At 56.8% G+C, this 20,811-nt stretch overlaps 1 protein-coding gene and 1 long non-coding RNA gene across 6 annotated transcripts in view; one reads left to right on the forward strand and one right to left on the reverse strand.

The window, feature by feature from the left end:
- RELB (RELB proto-oncogene, NF-kB subunit) overlaps window positions 1–20,811 on the forward strand; it is a 27,218-nt gene continuing 6,407 nt past the window's right edge. For 2 of the 5 annotated variants that reach the window (XM_043501710.1, XM_043501711.1), the window contains exons 1-9: window positions 211–424; window positions 1,012–1,092; window positions 2,017–2,025; window positions 4,551–5,065; window positions 5,766–5,923; window positions 8,576–8,667; window positions 16,420–16,551; window positions 19,146–19,250; window positions 20,014–20,229. In XM_043501710.1, the coding sequence (XP_043357645.1) occupies window positions 370–424; window positions 1,012–1,092; window positions 2,017–2,025; window positions 4,551–5,065; window positions 5,766–5,923; window positions 8,576–8,667; window positions 16,420–16,551; window positions 19,146–19,250; window positions 20,014–20,229 (1,363 nt within the window). In that variant the 5' untranslated portion in view covers window positions 211–369. Of the gene's footprint in view, window positions 70–210; window positions 425–1,011; window positions 1,093–2,016; window positions 2,026–4,550; window positions 5,066–5,765; window positions 5,924–8,575; window positions 8,668–16,419; window positions 16,552–19,145; window positions 19,251–20,013; window positions 20,230–20,811 lie in introns of those variants that run through there. The other 3 variants (XM_038381575.2, XM_043501712.1, XM_038381574.2) reach the window with 3 other exon arrangements.
- Window positions 10,288–20,811, reverse strand: part of LOC119847122 — a 27,017-nt gene continuing 16,493 nt past the window's right edge. Inside the window, exons 2-3 of the long non-coding RNA XR_005290065.2 lie at window positions 14,784–14,887; window positions 10,288–13,543 (exon numbers count right to left, since the gene is read on the reverse strand). This is a non-coding gene — a long non-coding RNA (uncharacterized LOC119847122). The remainder of the gene's footprint in view (window positions 13,544–14,783; window positions 14,888–20,811) is intronic.

Below are 20,811 nucleotides of genomic sequence, written 5' to 3' on the forward strand. Positions count from 1 at the left end.
GGAAGCGCTGGCGAGCCGGGAGCCGCGGCGGGCGGGTGGCCCGGGGGGGGGCGACGCCGGCGCTGGCGGGTAAGGCCAGGTTCGGCCCGAGCTTCCGCCCGCCCGCCCGCGGGGCGCGAGTCCCACCGAGGCGGGGGCGCGGGCGCCCGGCTGGCGGGGCAGGGGGGCTGGGGCGGGGCCCGGGCCGCCTTGCCCAGCGCGGGGCTTTCCCGTTCCACGGGGGATGAGCTCACCAGGGCCCGTAGCCAATGGGGCGGCGGCCGCCGGCGGAGCCGGGGAATTCCAGAGCCGTCGCCTCCTTCGCCGCCTCCCTGCCTGGGCCTTTGGGGGAGCGAGCCCAGCGCGGGGAGCCGAGCGCCAGGCCCCGCCATGCGGGACACCAGGGGACGGCAGCCGCGGCCGGAGGAGCTGGCTCTCCCGCGGGGTGAGGGGTCGGCGCTGCCGGCGGCTCCTGCCCGCGTTGGGGAGGGTCAAGGGGGGGATTGCGGCTTGGCCCCGGGCGACCCTTAGGCCTGGGGAGGGGGGCAAGCGACCCCTGGGAGCGAGGGGGGCGTGCGGCAGGCGCCCCGGGGGATGGGGAAGGCGCGGGGGCGACCCCGGGAGGGCGCTGGAGACGGTGCCTGCGGCTTTGCCGTCCAGCGCAGCCTCCCTCGTGTGAGCATCTGGGACCCTTCAATCGCTGCTTGGTGCCACCGGGCTGGCTTAGGCCCTCGCCCGCTCTGCCTGGCGCCTGGGACCCGGTCCCTAGCGCTGGGCTCTCTGAGTTGGTGCTTGGCTGGGGTTAGGGTCTCTGCTCACGGCTGGTGGGTGGGGGTTGGGGGTTGCCTCCTTCTGGGCCAGGTGCTTGCAGAGCTCAGTCTTTCTGGAATCTCCCTAAGCACCTGCCACTGCTGCAATCGGCAGGAGCCACCTGCTGATTCCCCTGCCAGGTGCTGTGTGGGGCGGCAGTGGGCGGGGCACAAGGCTAGTTGCTGTTGGTTGATGGGGTAACAATGTGTCCTGTCTTTTTAGGTGCTGCTCTTCCAGACCCCGGCCTGGTCATGGCACATACAGCACAGGCCTCTGGTAAGGGAGCTGCAATCTCAGATGAAGATAATCCCCTTCCCTGCTAAAACTGATAATGCTTCTGCCTTGGCTAGCGCTGTCCGTGGTCCGGGCATGGTACAGGAACGAGAGCATAAATCTGTCCAGCAGCCCCATCGCATGGGCAGCATCATTGCCCCCATTTTACCGATGGGTAAACTGAGGCACAGAGAGGCCAGACCCCCATGTGGGAGGGGATGGGGGGACATGGTGGCAAAGCCAAGTTAGAACCCAGGAGTCCAGGCTCCTGGCCCCGGGCTCGTTTATGCCAACTGTACAGCCTCCCCGCTCCCACGTCTGTAGTCTCCTTCCACCATGCCTGGCTTGGGCCTGTTGGTGCTGCTCTTCCTCCCTTGATAGCATTGTCTCACTCTCTACCCTCTTCTCCCAAGGGGGCTTGTGGAAAACATGCATTGCACTCATGTCCCTACATTTCCTCCCACTCCCCCGCAGTGGGGAGAATCTTGCACAGCTGCAGGAGTTTTTGACTTCAGCACTGTCCCTTGTGCAGCTCGCTGGCTAAGGCAGTATCTCTGCAGCCTGGCATGGACACCTTCCCCCACCCCCCCATTCCTCTCATCTGCGTCGGCACCTGCTGCTCAGCTCTCTGTTTCCTCGGGGAAGGGGCAGCTCTTGCTGGTTAAAGGCTCAGTTTGTACTTTCACTGCAGGATGAGCGGTGCCAGCAATCCCACAGAGCTGAAATTTCCACATTGCTCCCATCTCCCTGGACCCCCTTGAAGTCGGAGCGCCCCCCCAGCATAGGGACCACCACAGTGCTCATGCACTTTCTCTGGGCTCTGCTGTTGTATGTCTCCAGCAGAGTGGATGGCAGCCTTTACTCAGCCCCTCTAGTGTGGGGAGGGGCTGGTTTGAGACGTAAACGTTTAAACATCTGAATTAGAAACACTCTTGCTTTCTTTTTCCTTTGCAGATGAATTAGGTGAGTGGACTCTGGGAAATGGGGATACAGCAACCTCAGGTAAGAGCAAGTGCTCTAGGCACATGCGAGTGCAGACTCTGTGCATAGGACCCTGGCTGGAGCAAAGGGGGCAGATATCATGTAAGTGTGGTCTGCAGGGGGAGGGGCAATGCAAGACAAATCCTGCAGTCCTTCCTCATGCACCCTCCCCATTAAGTCAATTCCAGGGCTTCAGCTTCAGCGTTTGGGCCCAAAGAGCAGATAAGGGAATACCTGGGAAATGGGACCACATACAAGCCAACAGCTTGCAGGCATGCCTCCTGCAGCATTCCAGGGATCCACCTGCACTCTTTCCAAACCGCCGAGGGGCCTGGCGGCCGGGAGAACAGTGAGCGTGGTACAAAGCTCACACAAAGCTGAGAAGAGTTACCATTCCATACATCCAACTTCTGCCACTAGGAAAACAGTGGGACGTCCTGGAATATTGAGAAGCAAACAAGTACGTTAAGAATGCTTGGCATTCACCTCTGCTCCTGGCTCCTCAGCCAGCTTTCTGGCCATGGTACGATGTTTGTAGCCAAAAAGCCACTGCCCTGAGCAAATACCAGCTTCGAGCTCATGAGAGAAAAGAGGCAGTTCTTTACCCTGGCACAGGCTGTCTCTTTAAAGCAGGACCCACAGTTAAGGGGGCTCTGTGAGACACTGGGTTAGGACTTAAAAAAAATTAAATGGTTAGTCTCAAATAAAGGGAGTTAGTAATGTCCCTTGAATGGGGGCTCTGACCTAGTGGTGAAGCAGAGTGGAAGGTCTGGCGTTGTTCTCTCCTTTTACGCTCTCTGAGGCTGATGCTTCTCAGGAAGGCCAGGTCCATATGCAGAGTTGCACCAGTTTAGCTGAAAGCGTGCCACAAAGTGCAGTGTTTGTGTGGGGACACTTATGTCAGGTTCTACCTGGTTTAGCTTGCACTGATGCCGGCCATGTTCAGACTGAGGGTGGAAGACGGTCTGCCCGCAGAGTTGCACTGATGTCTCTAACCTGATATAGCGTCACACCTTTACCTGAACTGGTGTGACCAAGACCTTTTTCATAGATTCCAAGTGCAGAAGGAACCATTGAGATTGTGTAGTCTGACCTCCTGTATACCACAGGCCAGAGACTACAAGGCGCCCAGGGTGCTAGGGCTGCAGGGAGGTTGGGCGGGCAGTTCTAGTGGGGGAGGTGCCTGAGTGTCAGGGCCATGGGGTGGGCAGGTGGGCAGGCCAGCTGATTGGGTGAGGGACCTGGGTGCTAGGGCTGGGCTTGGCAGACCTCGTTGGTAAAGCATCAGGGCAATAGGGCTGTGGGGAGGGTGAGCCCATCAGGTGAGGCACGTGGAGGGCGGGCTGATCGGGTGAGATGCCTGCATGCTAGGGCTGTGGGGAGGGTGGGCCCACTGGGCGAGGTGCCTGAGCACCAGGGCTGCGGGGAGAGCAAGGCCCATCGAGTGAGGCACCTGGGCATCAGGGCTGCGGGGAGGGCAAGGCCCATCAAGTGAGGCACCTGGGCATCAGGTGGCTGTGGGGAGGGTAAGGACCATCGAGTGAGGCACCTGGGCATCAGGGCTGCAGGGAGAGCAAGGCCCATTGAGTGAGGCACCTGGGCATCAGGGCTGTGGGGAAGGCGGGCCGACCTAATGTGTGAGGTGAGTGAGTGTGGGGCAGGGATGCCTAGGTAGGTGCTGTGAAGTACCTTGGCCAGATTTCCTGCTGCTTGGCACGTGAGCAGTTGCTGACTTCAGTGTAATGTGACCAAGTGTTATTCTTCAGTCAGGACCAGGGGGTTTCGGAGAGACCTGCTCTAGCTCGAACAGGAATGAATTCAGGGAAGCCCTGTGGCCTGTGGGAGGTCAGACTGGATGTGTAGGATGGTCCCTTCTGGCCTCACGCTCTTGGTCTCTGTGAAGGCGGGTGTGAAATACTCTGAGTTTCAGAGTAGCAGCCGTGTTAGTCTGTATTCGCAAAAAGAAAAGGAGTACTTGTGGCACCTTAGAGACTAACAAATTTATTTGAGCATAAGCTTTCGTGAGCTACAGCTCACTTCATCGGATGTATCTCTCAGAGTGGAGCAGGAGCACTCTGCCCTGGTGTGTCTGGTGCAAGCCCTGCAGGGCAGCGACGAATCGGGCCCATTGCTTTTTGGTATCACCTGTGTATGTCCACTGACTCGCACACGCGTACAGAGTCAGTTAAAGGGAGAAAGCTCGCAGTACAAACCTCTGAACCCTCCAGCCCTCGCCTGGGGATCTGCTGCCTTGTTTGCCTGGGCTGGCCCAGTGGTGGCCCTGCAGTGGATCCAATGGATCCTCTTGGAGGGTAACCTCTTCCTGCATGTGCACATGGAGACTGGGCATTCGGAACAAGATCAGTTTAGGCCTGCCCTTTCCCCGGGGCTCGCTAGGGCACTAGTGAGGGTGGAGGTTGGCCCGCCATGGCTCTCCTCCAGCCCGCTCCTAGCAGGAGGCCAGCCCGTCCCCAGCCTCACCCTCTGGCTCTGTCCCCGTCCTGCAGAAATCATTGAAGAGTTAATTAAGGAGGATGGATTCCAGCCACAAGCCCTACCCTTCCTCTCCAAGGCGTCTCCCAAGGGCACGGCCAAGCTGGTGCCCAGGGGTTCAAACCCAGCCGTGCCCACTGGGATGTTGAGGCTAATGGAGCCGACAGGACCTAGCCCACTGCAAGGCGGCTTGCCCTCCTTTGGCAGCTCCCATCCCGCCGCGGCTCACGTCCTGCCACTGGACTCTCAGCCTCCCCTGCTCTCACAGAGCCTCAGTAGCCTGCAGCTGACACCCAGGCTGGTGCCCAGGGGGACGACTCCACCCCCTGCCAGCCGGCCCAAGTGGCCTTCGCCCATGCGCTCGCCAAAGGAGCAGTTGGAAGACATGCTGGAGCCTCCCAGGCTGGTGATCACTGAGCAGCCGAAGCAGCGGGGGATGCGCTTCCGCTATGAATGCGAAGGCAGGTCAGCAGGCAGCATCCTGGGCGAGAGCAGCACAGAGGCCAGCAAGACCCTGCCAGCCATCGAGGTGAGTGTGGGGCAGGAGCAGGGGCCAGTCTCCTCACAGCAGGGAAAGGGGCCAGGAGAGGGTCAGGGCCAGCCTTGTGCTGCCTGTGCCTTGTGTGGCAGGGCCGACTGTTCCTCTATCTGTCCATTAGTGCCCCCCTCACAGGAGAGGCAGGGACCGGGGACTTGCCCCACTCCCCTCGCTCTCTTCCTGGTTCTTGGCGCCCCACCGAGGTTGGGGGGAGGGTGATGGGAGGGATACCAAGGGCCCTGGTCGCCCCTGCTGAGTGCCCATGCTGCAGCAGTGCCAGCACCTTTGGGCTTGGAAGGGCCCTGTGACTGCCAAACCCTGCCTCTCTCTGCACAGTCCTGGCCAGCCTAGCACCGCAGCTTGTGGTGGCCATCCTGGGCCCTTCGCTCCCAGTGGCCAGGCCCTACCTTTGGATTATCTCTGTGGGTTTTGTTACCATTTCACGCTGTGGCAGTCAGGATCTATGGCTGGAAAGTGGAGCTGGGCAGCCCAGCGGGCGCAGGGTTGCTTGCGGGCTCTGAGCCGCTGAAGGGAGCGGCCGTGCCTTGAGCCTTGCTTCCTGTGGAGAGGAGTGGGCAATTTACTGGGCAGGTTAATTACACATAGACCAGGCTCTGGGTTCACTCACCCCCATGGCGTGGCAGGGGAATCCCAGCGTGGCCTTGGCTCTGATCTCTTGCTCTTTCCCCAGCTGCTGAACTGCCAGAAGATCCCTGAGGTGAAGGTGATTGCGTGCCTGGTGTGGAAGGACTGGCCCTACCGCATCCACCCTCACAGTCTCGTGGGGAAAGACTGCAACAATGGGCTCTGCGAGGTCACCCTGAGGCCCCAGGCCAACCCAAAACACAGGTACCAGCTCCCTGCTCAGCACAGAGCCTCCAGGGCCATCGCTGGGGGTGCTGCTGCGGCCCCCCATGCAGTGCAGCGGGCATGGCAGCTCCTCTCCATGCATGGCTGAGACCCAGCTGTGAACTGGTGCTGACAAAGCTCACGTGGGGACAGGGCCTGCTGCTCGCAGCTGGTCACTGTGCTCCCCCTCGCCCTCTCTGCAAGGCTGAAGAGCTTTGAGGAATGCACGCACAGGTGCTTTCAGGGTGGCAGTTACTCCCCGGAGTGCTCCCCCCATGATCTCCCCCCCATGTGATCAGCACCCAGTGTCCCCTTGGGGCAGAGTGGGACATCTCAGGCCACATCAACTGAACCGCTTCGAACCTCTCAGTTACTTCCACGTAAGAACGGCCATACCTGGCTCAGACCAAAGGTCCATCTATGATGGAGTCACAGGTCTGATGCTCTGGAACTGCTCTGTATGAAGTCAGCCAGGACTTTGGGTAGCGTGACTCCACTCAGGGCACGCTGTCCAGGGCAAAGAAGCCCCCTCGACTATAGCCTTTCTGGTCTGACCTTGGAGCATTCAGCATCCCTGTTCACACCATACACTCCCCCTTGGCAGGTCCACCTGGACGGGACCCCTGGGGAAGCCAAAGGGTCCGGCACCCCCACTCCACAGTCAGCAGTGACTCTCAGCCAGCATGTAAAACAGAAGGTTTATTAGTCAACAGGAACACAGCGTAGAACAGAGCTTGTTAGCACAGAAATCAGTGACTTTCAGCAAAGTCCATCTTGGGGGGGACCCCGGGTCGGACGTCCTGGACTCCCCTCTCTGATTCCTAAACAGGAGACTGCCCAGCTTTCAGAGACGCCCCCCCACCTCCAACACACCCATTGCCCCTTCTTCGGTCTTTGTCTCGCTTTCCGGGCAAAGTGTCAGCTGGTCACATCCCCCGCCTGGGTCTCAGGTTACGAACGGCATCGGCCATCACTTATATGCAAGCAGCTGGAGCCTCTTCACCTGGCCCCGAGGGTCTCAGCAAAAGTCACACACCCTTATTCCCACCACCTAGGCATTGGTGCAATACGCAGGGAAACTGAGGCACACACAGTATTCATGCAAAACAGTAAGACTTGCATAGGCTCACATGCAACATGATAAAGGAGGAAAACCCCACTCTGTCACACCATCTATTCCAGTATCCTGTCTTCCAATAGTGGCCAATGGCAGGTGCCCCAGAGCGAATAAACAGACCAGGTAATCATCAAGTGATCCATCCCCTGTTCCCCATTCCCAGCTTCTGGCAAACAGAGGTTAGAGACACCATCCTAGCCCATCTTGACTAATAGCCATTGATGGACCTATCCTCCATGAATAGACACTGGTGCCCCTAAGCAGCTCGGTAACCTGATTGTGGCCAATGGGTCAGCTGAGGTGAGATCTCCCCACCCTATGTCTTCTGCCATTGTCCTGGTCTGGTGACAGAACAGTCCTCTCCCTGCCCCAGAGCCCACCATGTTGCCCCGCCCTCACCACATGGGAAAACCGACCCCTAGCACAGCAGTTCTCAACCAGGAGTCTGGGAGACCATGAGCAGGTTTCAGGGGGTCTGCCAAGCAGGGCCAATGTTAGCCTTGTTTGGGTCCAGGGCAGAAAGCCAAAGCCTCACCGCATGGGGCTGAAGCCTGGGGCCCTGAACCCCACCACCCAGGGCCCCATGCCACAGGGCCACCACCCTGTGGCATGGGGCCCCTGGCAATTGCCCTGCTTGTACCCCCTAATGCTGGTTCTGATTTTTATATGCAGAAAACCAGTTGGTGTGGCACAGGTGGGCTGTGGAGTTTTTAATAGTGTGTTGGGGTGGGCCTCAGAAAGAAAAAGGTTGAGAATGCCTGCTCTAGCAAACTGCCCTGGAGCTCGGGGGGAGACTTCATTCACTTCAGAGGAAGTTAATTAGGCATCTATACAAGCTAAGCCAAAGTGAGGTACCCTGACATGACACCAGAGAATCCACATGAGGACTGCTCAGATCTCAGTGAGCCATGTGCCCACAAGAGCACTATGAGGACCATTGGCACTGCCATGCAGGCATATCCCTCCTCAGAGTGGATGCCCTGATTCTGGGACAAGAGTGGCCTAGTCCTAGGGCAGTCACACCCAGAGCATCCTCTTGTGGCAGGCCCTGACACAAGTGCACCTGCTTCAGTTTCTCCTCTCCGGTAATCCAATAACTTCACTTCAGGCTTTTCTCGCTCAATAATACTCATCCTTGGGGCTAATCTATTACAAAAACCACAATTAGTTGAATCCCCAACAGAAATCCCATATTCCATTTACCATACCCCGGGGGGGAGGGGAGGGACAGACATCTGCAAGCCTCTGTCTCTGTTAAGGTTCAGGCCGCACCCTGCAGGCTCTGGACACCATAAGTGAGAGCCTAAGAGAAGCAGGGTCGTATCAATCTCCTGACCCCGATGGAAGGGTTGCTTTGGCTGAAAGGGGGGTGATGCCCAGGCCCTCCCGGGGCTGTGGTCCCAGGTGGTGGCACTTCCCGTGCAGAGGTGGGGTTCCTCTTGCATGGCCCCTGGCAAAGCGTTGCATTGGCCATGGCCTTAGCCCCAGCCTTGCCCGCAGCGTCCCCAACACGTCTCTCCTTTGGTTCCCGGCAGTTTTAACAACCTTGGCATCCAGTGCGTGAAGAAGAAGGAGATCGAGGCAGCCATAGAGAAGAAGCTGCAGCTAGGGATCGATCCATTTAAAGGTGCGTGGCCCCAAGGAGCCCTGCCCCCCCGCTAGCCAGGCAACTCCATTGTGGAGTTAGATGGGTCAGGTACTGGATCAGGGTGTGATGGGTTGTCACCCCTGGGGTGCAGGCTGGGAGCCATTGCACCCTTTTAACCTCCCGGCTTGGCTGCCCTTTCCTAAACGGCTCTATTGGTGACTCACAGCCTCTTCAGGCCCTGTGGTCACCCAACATGACAGGAGGTGGCGCCACACACCCAAACTGACTTACCTGAGAGCCTTGCTCAAAGACAGGCAGGGAACATCCGCCAGTTTCCCAGCTTCTTCACCCTGCACCCTTGCTGGAGTATAAATCTCAAATTGTATCGTCTTGCACCGCACAGGGATGTGTACAATGTAAGCTCATAAAGTTTGCTCTCCCCTCAGTGTGGGAAGGATATGCACAATACGCTTGTGTTAATGAAGCTGAGATTGTTCTCCAGACATTTCACTCAAAGGTACACTGGCTTAGATAAAGCAAAAGCAAATTTATTAACTACAAAAAGATAGATTTTAAGTGATTATAAGTGATAGCAAACAAATCAAAGCAGATTACCTAGTAAGTAAACAAAACCTCAAATGAAGCCTAAGATACTAGAAAGATTGGATATGAATTAGCAGTTTCTCACCCTGACTGATGATAAGCAGGCTTGCAGATTCTCAAGGCACAAGCAGCACTTGCTTTGCAGCTTGGGCTCCCCACCCCGTTCCAAGTCCTTTTCTTTTGGAGCTTCTCTCCAGGGTTGAGTTGTGGGGATGTGAAGAATGCCAGATGATGTCAATCCTTGCCTTATGTAGCTTTTCCAAATGGTGGATACCCTTTGTTTCAAACTTGGTTCCCAGACCAGTTTGTGGAAAAATACAGGTACCCAAAATGGAGTTCAGAGTCATGTGATCTGGTTACATGCCTTTGCAGAGTCATAGCAGCCATTACTTACAAGCTGGCCGAAATGTTTACAGGACGGCTAAGCTATTCCACAGCCCATTGTCTTTGCTGATGAGCCATTAGCACTGCCTGGCTTCATTGTTGTACCTGAAAGGCTGGCTATGGGTGTTTTCCAAAGTAACCCCATTTGAAATACAGATCCATAGTCAATATTTGTAACTTCAGATACAAAAATGATACATGCATACCGATAGGATAATCATATTCAGCAAATCATAACTTTTCCAATGACACCTCACATGACCTAACTTGTACAAAATGCATCATAATTGTGCCACAATCATATCTTAATAATATTACTATGATGAACATGGGATGCAGTGTCACACTCCGTGCCCCCTAATTCACGTGCCCAGGCTGGCCCCCAGAGCTGCCACCCCCAATGCTTGCTCCTGCCCCACCCCCAAAGCTTCCAGAGCTGCTCCCCCAACACGTCCCACCCGGAACACCCCCAAGCTCCTTCAAGTCCCCCAGGTTCCCCTCCCCAATGTACACACCCACCCTGCCCTGCCTGAGTCCCCCTGAGTCCCCATACGCACCCACCCACCCTGATTCCCCCCAAGTTCCCTCCCCCACACACACCAGAATCCTGCAGAGCCCCCCACCAACACTCTTGTTCATCCTGTCTCCATTGCCCCCAGAGCCCCCCCCACACCAAGTCCCCCCAGGGCCCTCTCCTCAAACACAGACACTCACTCTGACTTCCCTCCAGCCCAACCACCCCACTGTTTCCAATGGACTAAAGGGCTGTCACAGAGCCCCAGAATCAGGGTACACCCCCAGCTTTGGAACAGCCTCTTGGAGGAACCCGTCAGTGGGCTAGGCCCCACAGGGGTCTCCCTCATCCTCCAGGGCCAGCCATGTGGCCTCCTTGCCTCCGAGACGGAACTTCTGACACCCCCAGCAGCATTTGCAGGGATGCCTGGCAGAACAGTTGGGTTTATTGGTCCCTGGAGCCCAGCATGGGACATCCCCAGGTTATTGCCAAGACATGGCGCTTAAAGCATCGTCTGGCCTGGTCAGCCCAGGCCCAGCCAAACTGGAGTGATCCCCATGGCCAGGCTCTGTCTCTCTCCCCGTCTGATCTCCTTGGTCAGTCCCCAGATGAGAGCCCCATCTCCTTCCAGAGCCGGCTCTTACCCCCCACCTCACCATCCTTTGTTTTCCAGCTCAGGGTTCTGCTCAGCTCCCCTGCTGAGAGGTCGGGAAATCCAGCTCTCTCTGGGATGCTGGCTGTTAGGTATCAATGCCCTGATGACTGGATTTGCCATTATCCTTTTGGATTCTCCATTGATACAGAGTTGGCTTTAGCCAGTCCTTTTCCAATGACCTGTTCTCTGTGTCTCCGCAAAAAATAAACACCATTTTCCCCCCGACCCAGTTAACTATGCAGCATATAGGGCACACCCATTATTCATACAAAACATTATGAAAAATTCCCACTTTGTCCCATCTCTTCCCCTTAGAGACCGAACTGAGTGGGGTCACTGGCCAGTGACCTGGGGAAGTTCAGATACCTCTTTCAGTGACAAAACATCTGCTATAACATTGGCACTCCCACTAACATGAATCACTTCCTTATCACAATCTTGGAGGATCAGACTCCAGCTCAGAAGCGTGGCATTAGCCATTTTCATTTGATGTAGCCACGTTAGAGGACAGTGGTTAGTATACATGGTAAAGTGCCACGCAAATAGATACAACTGCAGCTTTTTAAGGGCCCATCCAATGGCCAGGCATTCTTTCTCCATGGTAGCGTAGTTCTGCTTCCAGGGCAGCAGTTTCTTACTCAGGTATGCAGTTGTGTCTCTCTCCCCCATAGCATTGGCTTGCATTAGCACCGCACCCAGCCCCGTGTCTGAGGCATCTGTGAACACCAGGAAGGGCTTGTCAAAGTCTGGGTTTACTAGAACTGGATTCTGGCTTAGAGCCTCCTTCAACGAACAGAGAGGTCCCTGGCACTGCTTGGTCCAGACCACCTTGTCTGGCTTACCCTTTTTTGCACAGTTTAGTGATGGGAGCTGGTAGGGAGCTAAAGTGGGGTACAAACCTTTGGTAGCACCCCATCATCCCAATAAAGGCCTGGGCCTGTTTCTTGGTTTAGGGAGCAGGCAAATCTCTGATCGCTTCCACCTTGGCCAGTTCTGGCCTTATGCAGCCACTCCCCACCTTGTGGCCCAGGTACAACAGCTCTGCCATCCCCACTTTACGCTTTTCCACTTTTACAGACAGTCCTGCCTCCTTGAGGCAGTCCAGCACCCTTTTTACTTGGGACACAGGTTCCTCCCAGGTCTGGCTCAAGACACAGATACCATGAATGTAAGCCAGGGCAAAATCCTCCATCCCCCTCAGTAACAAATCCACCAGGTGCTGGAAGGTGGCAGGTGCCTCCTTGAGGCTGAAAGGTAAGACCAAGATCTCAGAGTCCTATAGGGGTGATGAGAGCAGATTTCAACCTGGCATCTGGGTCCAAAGGCACCTGCCAATAACCCTTGGTGAGATCCATAGTAGTGAGGTAATGCCCCCCCTAATTTGTCTGAAATCTCATCAGTCCTGGGCATAGGGTAGGCATGAGACATGCTGATGGCATTAAGATTCTGATAGTCTGTGCAGAATCTGATTGATCCATCCTCACAAAAGATGAGGCTCATGGGCTGGTGGACCCTGGATCACACCTAGGGCCAGCGTGTCCTTGACCTCTCTCTCCAGGGCCTGGGCTGTGTTCCCAGTGACTGAACAGGGGAACACCTGATGGCAGGTTTGGCTCCTGTCTCCACCTGGTGGACCACTAGGTTAGTGAGCCCAAGTCTGCTAGAGAACAGCGGCTGATAAGAACACAGCACCGCTCCCATCTCTGCCTGCTGGGCCCGAGGTTAGCTGGTCAGAGAGAGGAATTGATTCCAGGCAGGAGGCTGGTTCTTGTCTCAGGGAAGAGATCCACCAGGGGATCGTCATCCTTCTCCCATTGCACGCACACGGCCAGTACCAACCTCTCCCTGTCAAAGTACGGCTTCATCATGTAGACATGGTACACTGGTGGCTGTTAGCCTGGTTGGACAGTTCCACCTCATTTAGCTGCTTGATGGAGCTTATTCTTCGGCACTGGGATGAAAACCATTCCCTGGTGCCATAGGAGTCAGCACACACTCTGTGGTTGTACCAGACCTCGTTTCCCTTGGGCCCTGGCTAAGTTCTCCCTGGCCAGACCCATCAATTCAGTGAACCTTTCCCTAGAGAGAGATAGGACATACTGCACCACCAGTTCTCCCTCAGGGGAGGCCTTCCCCTCCCACTCATCCCTCATCAAGTCCAGAGGTACCCTCACTCTCCTCCCATACAGCAATTCTAAAGGGGAGAACCCTGTGGCACTTCCCAGTACGCAAACAGCAGGTGGGGTAGGTACTTGTCCCAGATCTGCGGGTCCTGGTCTGTAAGTCCTCAGCATCATCTTCAAAGTCCCATTAAACCTCTCCACCACCAGATTGGATTGAGGGTGATATATAGAGGCCCAGGTGTGCTGGACCCCACATTTCTCCCACAAGCACCAGAGCAGGGCAGACATGAAATTGGACCCCTGGTCTGTAACAACCCCCCGGGGAACCCCACCCTGCTGAACATGGTCAGAAGCACATCTATCACAGTGTCTGCCTCGGGATAGCGAGTAGCGAAATCTACCACCACCAGAATGTATTTCTTCCCTGACTGGGTCACCTAACTGAGGGGCCCCATTATGTCCATAGCCACCTTCTGAAAAGATTCCCCTGTGAGTAGCAGGGGTCTCAAAGCTGCTTTACACTTGTCCCAGCCTTTCCCATCCTCTGGCTGGGCTCACAGGACCTGCAGTACTGCGTCAGTCTTCGGGCCAGTAAAAATTCTGCAGCAGCATTTGCTGGATGCGCGGGGTCTCCTGCTGTCACAAGAGAGGGACATCGTGGGCTATGTACAATAGCCTGCGGCAGTACTTCTGGGGGACCACCAGCTGCCTCCTGATGCCCCACGGTTCCACTTTCCCTTGGGAAGCCCATTCCTAGCATAGACGCCAACTTTTCCCAGCACCAGTACGTGCTCACCCCCGCCCCGGCACCACCCTGACTCCGCTCCTGCCCCGCCCCGCCTCCATTCCAACCCCTTCCCCAAAGTCTCTGCCCCAACTCCGCCCCATTGGACCCTTTCCCCAAATCCCGACCCCAGCCCTGCCTCTTCCCTGAGTGCGCCACGTTCCCCCTCCACCCCCCTCCCTCCGAGTGCTTGCCGCCACAAAACAGCTGTTTTGGGGGGCAAGCACTGGGAGCTAGGGGGAGAAGCGGAGTCGTGGCACGCCCAGGGGAGGAGGCGGAGCAGAGAGCTGCCGGTGGGTGCAGAGCATCCACCAATTTTTCCCTGTGGGTGCTCCAGCCCTGGAGAATCCACAGAGTTGGCACCTATGATTCCTAGTACAAGAATCCCGTCTCCCACAGGAATCTTTTCCTGCAGGACTCCTTAAGGTGGTTTGCAGCACTGTGGCCAACAAGGTCCCTCAGCTTCTCTAAGGAAGGATCCTTCTGCAGCTCAGTCTGAAATTCAGCTGCTGGGGAAGGGAGTGGAACCTGTCCCATCTTGCTCACTGGGGCTGACTGTGCCTCAGTTTCCCCATTTTGGGACAAAGCTCTTTCCCCGGTTGGAAGCTCCTGAGCCCCTTGCTGGGTAGTCTGCCTGGCACCAGGGCAGGGTGGCCCTCTCTGGGTAAGGACCAGGGCACTCTGGGTGCTGTCCAACCAGTCCTCCAAATCATTCCCCATCAGCACCTCCAGTCGTTCCCACATCAGGTCCCAGACAGCTAAGTGTCAGTCACACCTGGATTTCTGGAAAGAATAAACAGCCTCCCCCATCCCCCCAAAGTTAACCATGCAGCACAGGGGAAACTGAGGCACACAGTAGTCATGCAAAACATGAAAAATTCCCACTTCATCACAAATACATTTAAGAACTCAAGCCACACTTACAGGATAGGGGACTCTATCCTGGGAAGCAGTGACCCGGAAAAAGATTTGGGGGTCATGGTGGAGAATCAACCAACCATGAGCTCCCAGTGCGACGCTATGGCCAAAAGGGCTAACGCAATCCTGAAGTGCGTAAGCAGGGCATGTCGAGTAGGAAAGAGATTATTTTACCTCTGTATTTGGCACTGGTGCAACTGCTCCTGAGATCCTATGTCCAATTCCGGTGTCCACAGTTCAAGAAGGATGTTGATAAATTGGACCGGGGTCAGGAAGAACTACAAGAATAATTAAAGGATTAGTAAACCTGCCTTAGAGCTCCTTGAGTCTATCTGTTTAGTTTAACAAAGAGACGGTTAAGAAATGCTTGATCACAATCTATAAGTACCTACATGGGGAACAAATTTAATAATGGGCGTTTCAGTCTAGTAGAGATGGGTCTAACACGATCTGATGGCTGGAAGTTGAAGCTAGACAAATTCAGACTGGAAATCGGGGTATGTTTTTTCACAGGCAGGGTAATTAATCATTGGAACAATTTACTGAGGGGCATGATGGATTCTCCGTCACTGGCCATATTTAAAATCGAGATTTGATGTTTTTCTGAATAATCTACCCTAGGAATTATTTTGGGGCAGTTCTCTGGGCTCTGTTCTACAGGGGGTTGGACTCAATGATTGTGATGGTCCTGTCTGGTCTTGGAATCTAGGACTCTGACAGGTGGGACTTTAACTCCCCTCCCCCCAATCTCACAAGAGTTGGCAATCCTGATTTTGCCCCTCCCCATTGGCCATTGCATGGGGTGGGAACTGTGTGGGAGGAGGTCCCCGCTGGCCAGTGGGAATGCATCATTGGACCACTCTAGGCTAAGGATTGGTGTTGTTTGGTTCTACCTCCCCTGTGGTGAAACGGTGGCTGGAGGAGGGAGTCTCCATTCCCTAGCTGGCCTGGCTGTTTGTTTAGTCTTTGTTCTCCCATAATACCAAGGGGTCCCGGTCATACACCAGGAACCAGAAGGTCCTTCCCCAAGGACCTTGCAGTCTAAGTACAAGCCAAGAGGCAGCCTGTGGATACAGATAGACGGTGGAGCACAAGGAAATGATGAGATGCTGTTGGTCAGCAAGGCAGGCAGGGGTCTTTGAACACCCACAGCCTAATTGGTGTCCATTGTCTGTAGGCATCACGGCAGAAGAGGGATTAGCAGGAGGACAGTGAAGGAGCTTTGGGGATGTGTACAGGGACCTGCTCCCATGGGAGGGGGCAGCAGGCAAGAGGGTAGGAAGGAGTTTGTCTGAAGATGTCACCAGTTGGGGATGGAGGCTGGCATCATGGGCCGGTAGGAAGTGAGCATTGACAGCTCAGCAGTGAATGAGGGATGATAGTTGGGGGGGGGGGGGCAGGCTGGGAAAGGCCTTGGTGAAGACGAGCAGCATGTTGGAGGCCATAGAGGCAGCCGGTGGAGGGATGCCAAGAGAGGGGTGATGAGGGAAAAGCGATGGGCTGGGAGAATGAGCTTTGCAGCCACATTCTGCACTGCACAGAGCAGAGCGAGGATGCATGTGTCAAGGCCGGAGAGAAGGATGTTGAGGTGTTCAGGACGCAAGATGCTGAGAACCTGAAGGAGTTTTAGCTCTGGAGGGATGGGAAAAGCCGGATCTTCGAGATATTCTCCAGAAAGAATTGGCAAGACTTGGACGCAGCCTCGCTTGGCTCAGCTTGGGGCATAGCTCTGGGATGGCTTTCCAAACTCTGCAGGGGCGCCCTCCTCCTGGAGCCTCAGGATGCTGAATGCCCCACTCTCTCTCTGCAGCTGGCTCCCTGAAGAATCACCAGGAGGTGGACATGAACGTGGTGAGGATCTGCTTCCAGGCCTCATATCAGGAGCCCTCAGGACAGATCCGGCACCTCAACCCCGTCCTCTCGGAGCCCATCTTTGACAAAAGTAGGTAGCTGGGCTGTGGCATGAGAGGGTGGGGCGGAGCGGAGCGGAGCGATGCAGGGGGCCATGGTGATGCCAGAGGAGGGAACATGGCCAAGCCCACTTTCCCTAGGATAAAGTGCTGGACAGAGGGCAGGGTCAGCACTGCAGCTGTGTCCCTGCACATCTGGACACGCAGCCTGGGCTGGGGACTGTGGGGTGTTTCAGAGAAAAAATGAGGGAAAGGAGACTCACTGCAATAGCTCAGCCTGCCCTGGCTGAGTGAGAGAACAGCATCACTAGGCTGGAGCCTGCCAGGGTCCTGGCTGAGAGAACCAGGCTGGGCAGTCCAGCTGTGTAGGCTGTTTGTATTGCCATGGTGGGTGTGCCAGGTAACCTGCCGGACGGGCCATTTGGGACAGGGTTGGTATTGCAGCGGTGCCCTGGTAGGACTGGGCAGACCTGGGCCGGACGGGCCATTTGGGGCATTGTAAGCTTTCAGACTCACCCAGGGGCACATCCTGCTGGTCATTCTTGGGAATTAGCTCGATTTCCAGCCCAGAGCACCCTCTGCAGGCCAGTGATCCACCATACCACTGCCCCCCCCACTCCCACCAGGACCCAGTGCCCTTGCCTTAGGTGCTGCCCCCCTGGCAGTACCCCCACCCCCTGGGTCTCCCCACCCCACAGAACCCTCACCCACTATCCCCACATCACAGCTACTGCCAGTCACCATCTAGCCCCATGCCCTAGGGCCAACTGCAGTGTAAAAGTCAATCATCACAGGCAACAAGGGGTTTGGACTGGCTGCCTTTACCCACCCTCAGGCTGCCCCTCTGCAACCCCAATACCTATATGGGCCTGGGACTAGGCCCTACAGCTGGGGAGTTGCTGGCCTAGGGCTTCCCAGTTCCTGAGGCCTTTCCCCAGCCCTGCCTCACTCTAGGTCCCCCAGAGCCAGGCCTGTCCCTGTCCCTGTCTCTGTCTCTCTCTCTCTCTCTCTCTCTCCCTCCCCCCCTCCCTCCAGTCAGAATCATAAATATCAGGGTTGAAAGGGTCCTCAGGAGGTCATCTAGTCCAACCCCCAACTCAAAGCAGAACCAATCCCTAAACAGCCCCCTCAAGGATTAAGCTCACAGCCCTGAGGTTAGCAAGCCAATGCTCAAACCACTGAACTATCCTCCCACTCCAATCCTTCTGGCTTCCAGCCTTTATAAGGGCCAGCTGGGCCCTGATTGGGGTGTGGCCCAGCTGCAGCTACTTCCCCACTCAGCCCAGCTTCTAGCCCACAGCCCTCTCCAAGGGCTAGCTTTTCAGCCCTTCAGGGCAAGAGCAGGTGACCGTCCCACTACAGGCGTGGCTGGTATTGCAGCGGTGCCACGCAGGGGTTGGGAAGCCCTGTGCCGGATGGGCTGTTTGGGGGCAGGGCTGGTATTGCAGCAGTGCCATGCAGGGGGTGAGCAGCCCTATGCCGGATGAGCTATTTGGGGCATGGTTTGTATTGCAGTGGTGCCATGCAGAGGGTGAGTAGCCCTGTGCCAGACGGGCTGTTTGGGGCATGGCTGGTATTGCAGCAGTGCCTTGCAGGGACTGGGCAGCCCTGTGCCGGATGGGCCGTTTGGGGGTAGGGGTGGTATTGCAGCGGTGCCATGCAGGGACTGGGCAGCCCTGTGCCGGATGGGCAGTTTGGGGCCTGGCTGGTACTGCAGTGGTGTCATGCTTGGTCCTATATGGACCAGTAGGAAGAGATGGTGTCTGCACTTGAGAGCTCACACTAGGGATGGGACATGTGGAGGGGCTGGGAGTGATTGTTAGCGCCACATTTTACACGGTGTATAGGATCTGTTCCCAGTGGCCCTGGCCATCTCCTGTCCCCATGGCAGACGGGGGCTCCTGGGGGGATCTGAACAAGGAGACGGGAGTGGCTTACAGGCCAATTTGTGGGCAGCTGCCAGCCTATCCACTTGTGTGCATTAGTGCATTCTGCTTGGAGGATTGGTAGCCCACTTCCTGTGTGTCATGGGCCCTGCACTGCCAATGGCTGATGGAGGCTCTTGTGGGCATTCGGAGCAGGCTGCCAGCACCGTGTGGTTCTGGGTGACTGTGGGGTGCAACACAGTGACCATGTGAAGTCTGAGATGGCTGCAGATTTGTGACTGGCATAACCTAGTGCTTGCCTGGCAGCAGCACCATGTCTGTTCCCTGGCAAAGGGCATCCCCACCTGGCCCCAGAGCCGATACCACCCAGGTCAGGCAAATAACCAGAATGAATTTTTGAAAGTGTCAGCACAGCCCCATTGGCCTTTTCAGAGGCTGCGAGTCCCCCGTGCCTGCTGGCCAGCCTTGCATGGTAGGGCAGGGATGGAGGTGGAATGCCCCATTCCTGCCAGCCAGCCCTGCATTTTGGGGCAGGACTAGAGGGGGGATCCCCCATGCCTGGCCAGCCCTGTGTGGCAGGGGAGGGATGGGAGGGTCCCTCATGCCAGCCAGCCAGCCCTGCATGGTGGCGGGTAGGACGGGGTGGCTCCCTGATACCAGCTGGACCCATGTGGCTGGGGAAGGACGGAGCAGGGCGGGGAGATCTGTGCGGTGGCTGAACTGAGTCTTGGCATGTGCAGAATCCACAAACACATCCGAGCTGAGGATCTGCCGGATGAACAAGGAGTACGGGCCCTGCACGGGCGGGGAGGAGCTCTACCTGCTCTGCGACAAAGTCCAGAAAGGTAACGTAGGGGAAAGGGGTTAGCAGACTGGGGCAGTGGGAGAGGGTCTGCTAGAATGGGGGGTGGAAGGAGGCATGGAGCTCTGGTAGAAGGGGTGGGGGGGGCAAATGGGCTGGTTCTGAAGCGGTGCTAGATCAAGAGGCGAGAGGAGGTGATGGTGTGGGGCCTTTGGGGGGCACATGCTTACTCAGACGTTTGTAGAGCTCAAGGCCAGGAGGACCCATTAGATTAGCCAGTCTGACCCCCACATCGCACAGGCCATTGCATTGCATGGAACTGCCCTGTGTGGAGCCCAAAGACATAGTTACACCAGAGGGTTTCAGTCCTCGGACATTGTGCTGCTGACAGCCATGGGCAGAGGACTGGCTAGACCCAGGTGCCCCCAGGGCCCAGGCCCCTGCCACGGCAGAGAGTTGATGAGATGAGACATGGCCAGCAGATCTATACCTGTCAGCCGGGAAAGGCGAAATGCCCCAAGGTCCTGTCAGTCTCACCTGGGGGGAGGATTCCTGCCCTGCTCCAAACCTGGAGGTTAGCGTGACCTTGAGCAAGTATGTGAGACCCAGCAGCCAGACAAGTAGGCAGGGAATTCTCTGTGCTACCATACTGTGTGGGCCTGGAGTCTCCTCCCCTTGCAGCTGGATCTGGGCCCCAATCTGCCCTTCGGGGCTCTGTCCCCAGCTCCTCCCACCCAACCCAGTCTCCTGGGGCACCCCCTTGCCTGCCAGTCAACTCCCCAGCCCTCATCCTGCGTCCCCTGCAGAGGACATTGCTGTGGTCTTCCGGAGGGATGCATGGGAGAGCAAGGCGGACTTCTCGCAGGCCGACGTGCACCGGCAGATAGCCATCGTCTTCAAGACACCCCCGTACCAGCACCTGGACATCCTGGAGCCAGTGGAGGTGGAGGTGTATCTGCAGCGCCTGACAGACAGTGTCTGCAGCGAACCCTTCCTCTTCACCTACCTGCCCAAGGACCATGGTAACTGCCACCCCATAATGCCCTTCACAGCCCTTTGGGGAAAGGGGAGGTCAGGGGAGGGCCCAGAGCAGCCCCTCAGGGGAAGGGGCATCAGGGGAGCCCAGAGCAGTCCCCGCCAGACACAGCCCCTCATGGGTAGAGGGGTCAGGGGGCCCAGTGACACCCCTGCCAGTCACAGCTCCTGAGGGCGAGGGGGAGGACTGGTCAGTCCTTTGGGGGTAGGGAGGGTCAGAGGGGCCCAGCACAGCCCCTGCCAATTACAGCTCTGTTGGTGGGGAAAAGGGGTCATGGGACCCCAAAGCAGCTTCCGCTGCTTGCAGCTCTTTGGAGGGGACCAGAGCAGCCAACACCAATCACAGCCTTGTGGGGGGGGGGGCATGGGAGTCCAGAGCAACCACCATCAGTCACAGCCCCATTGCAGGGGAGGGGGAGAACAGGGGCCAGAGCAATCGCCACTAGTCACAGCCCCTTGGGGGAAGGGGGGCTCATGGGGCCCAGAGTAGCCCCTGCCGCATGCAGCCCCTCAGGGAAAGGAGGGGTCGCGATGTCCAGAGAGCCATCGCTGATTATAGCCCTCTAGAG

Source organism: Dermochelys coriacea, chromosome 23 (genome assembly GCF_009764565.3).
Source record: "Dermochelys coriacea isolate rDerCor1 chromosome 23, rDerCor1.pri.v4, whole genome shotgun sequence".
Lineage (NCBI taxonomy): Eukaryota > Metazoa > Chordata > Testudines > Dermochelyidae > Dermochelys > Dermochelys coriacea.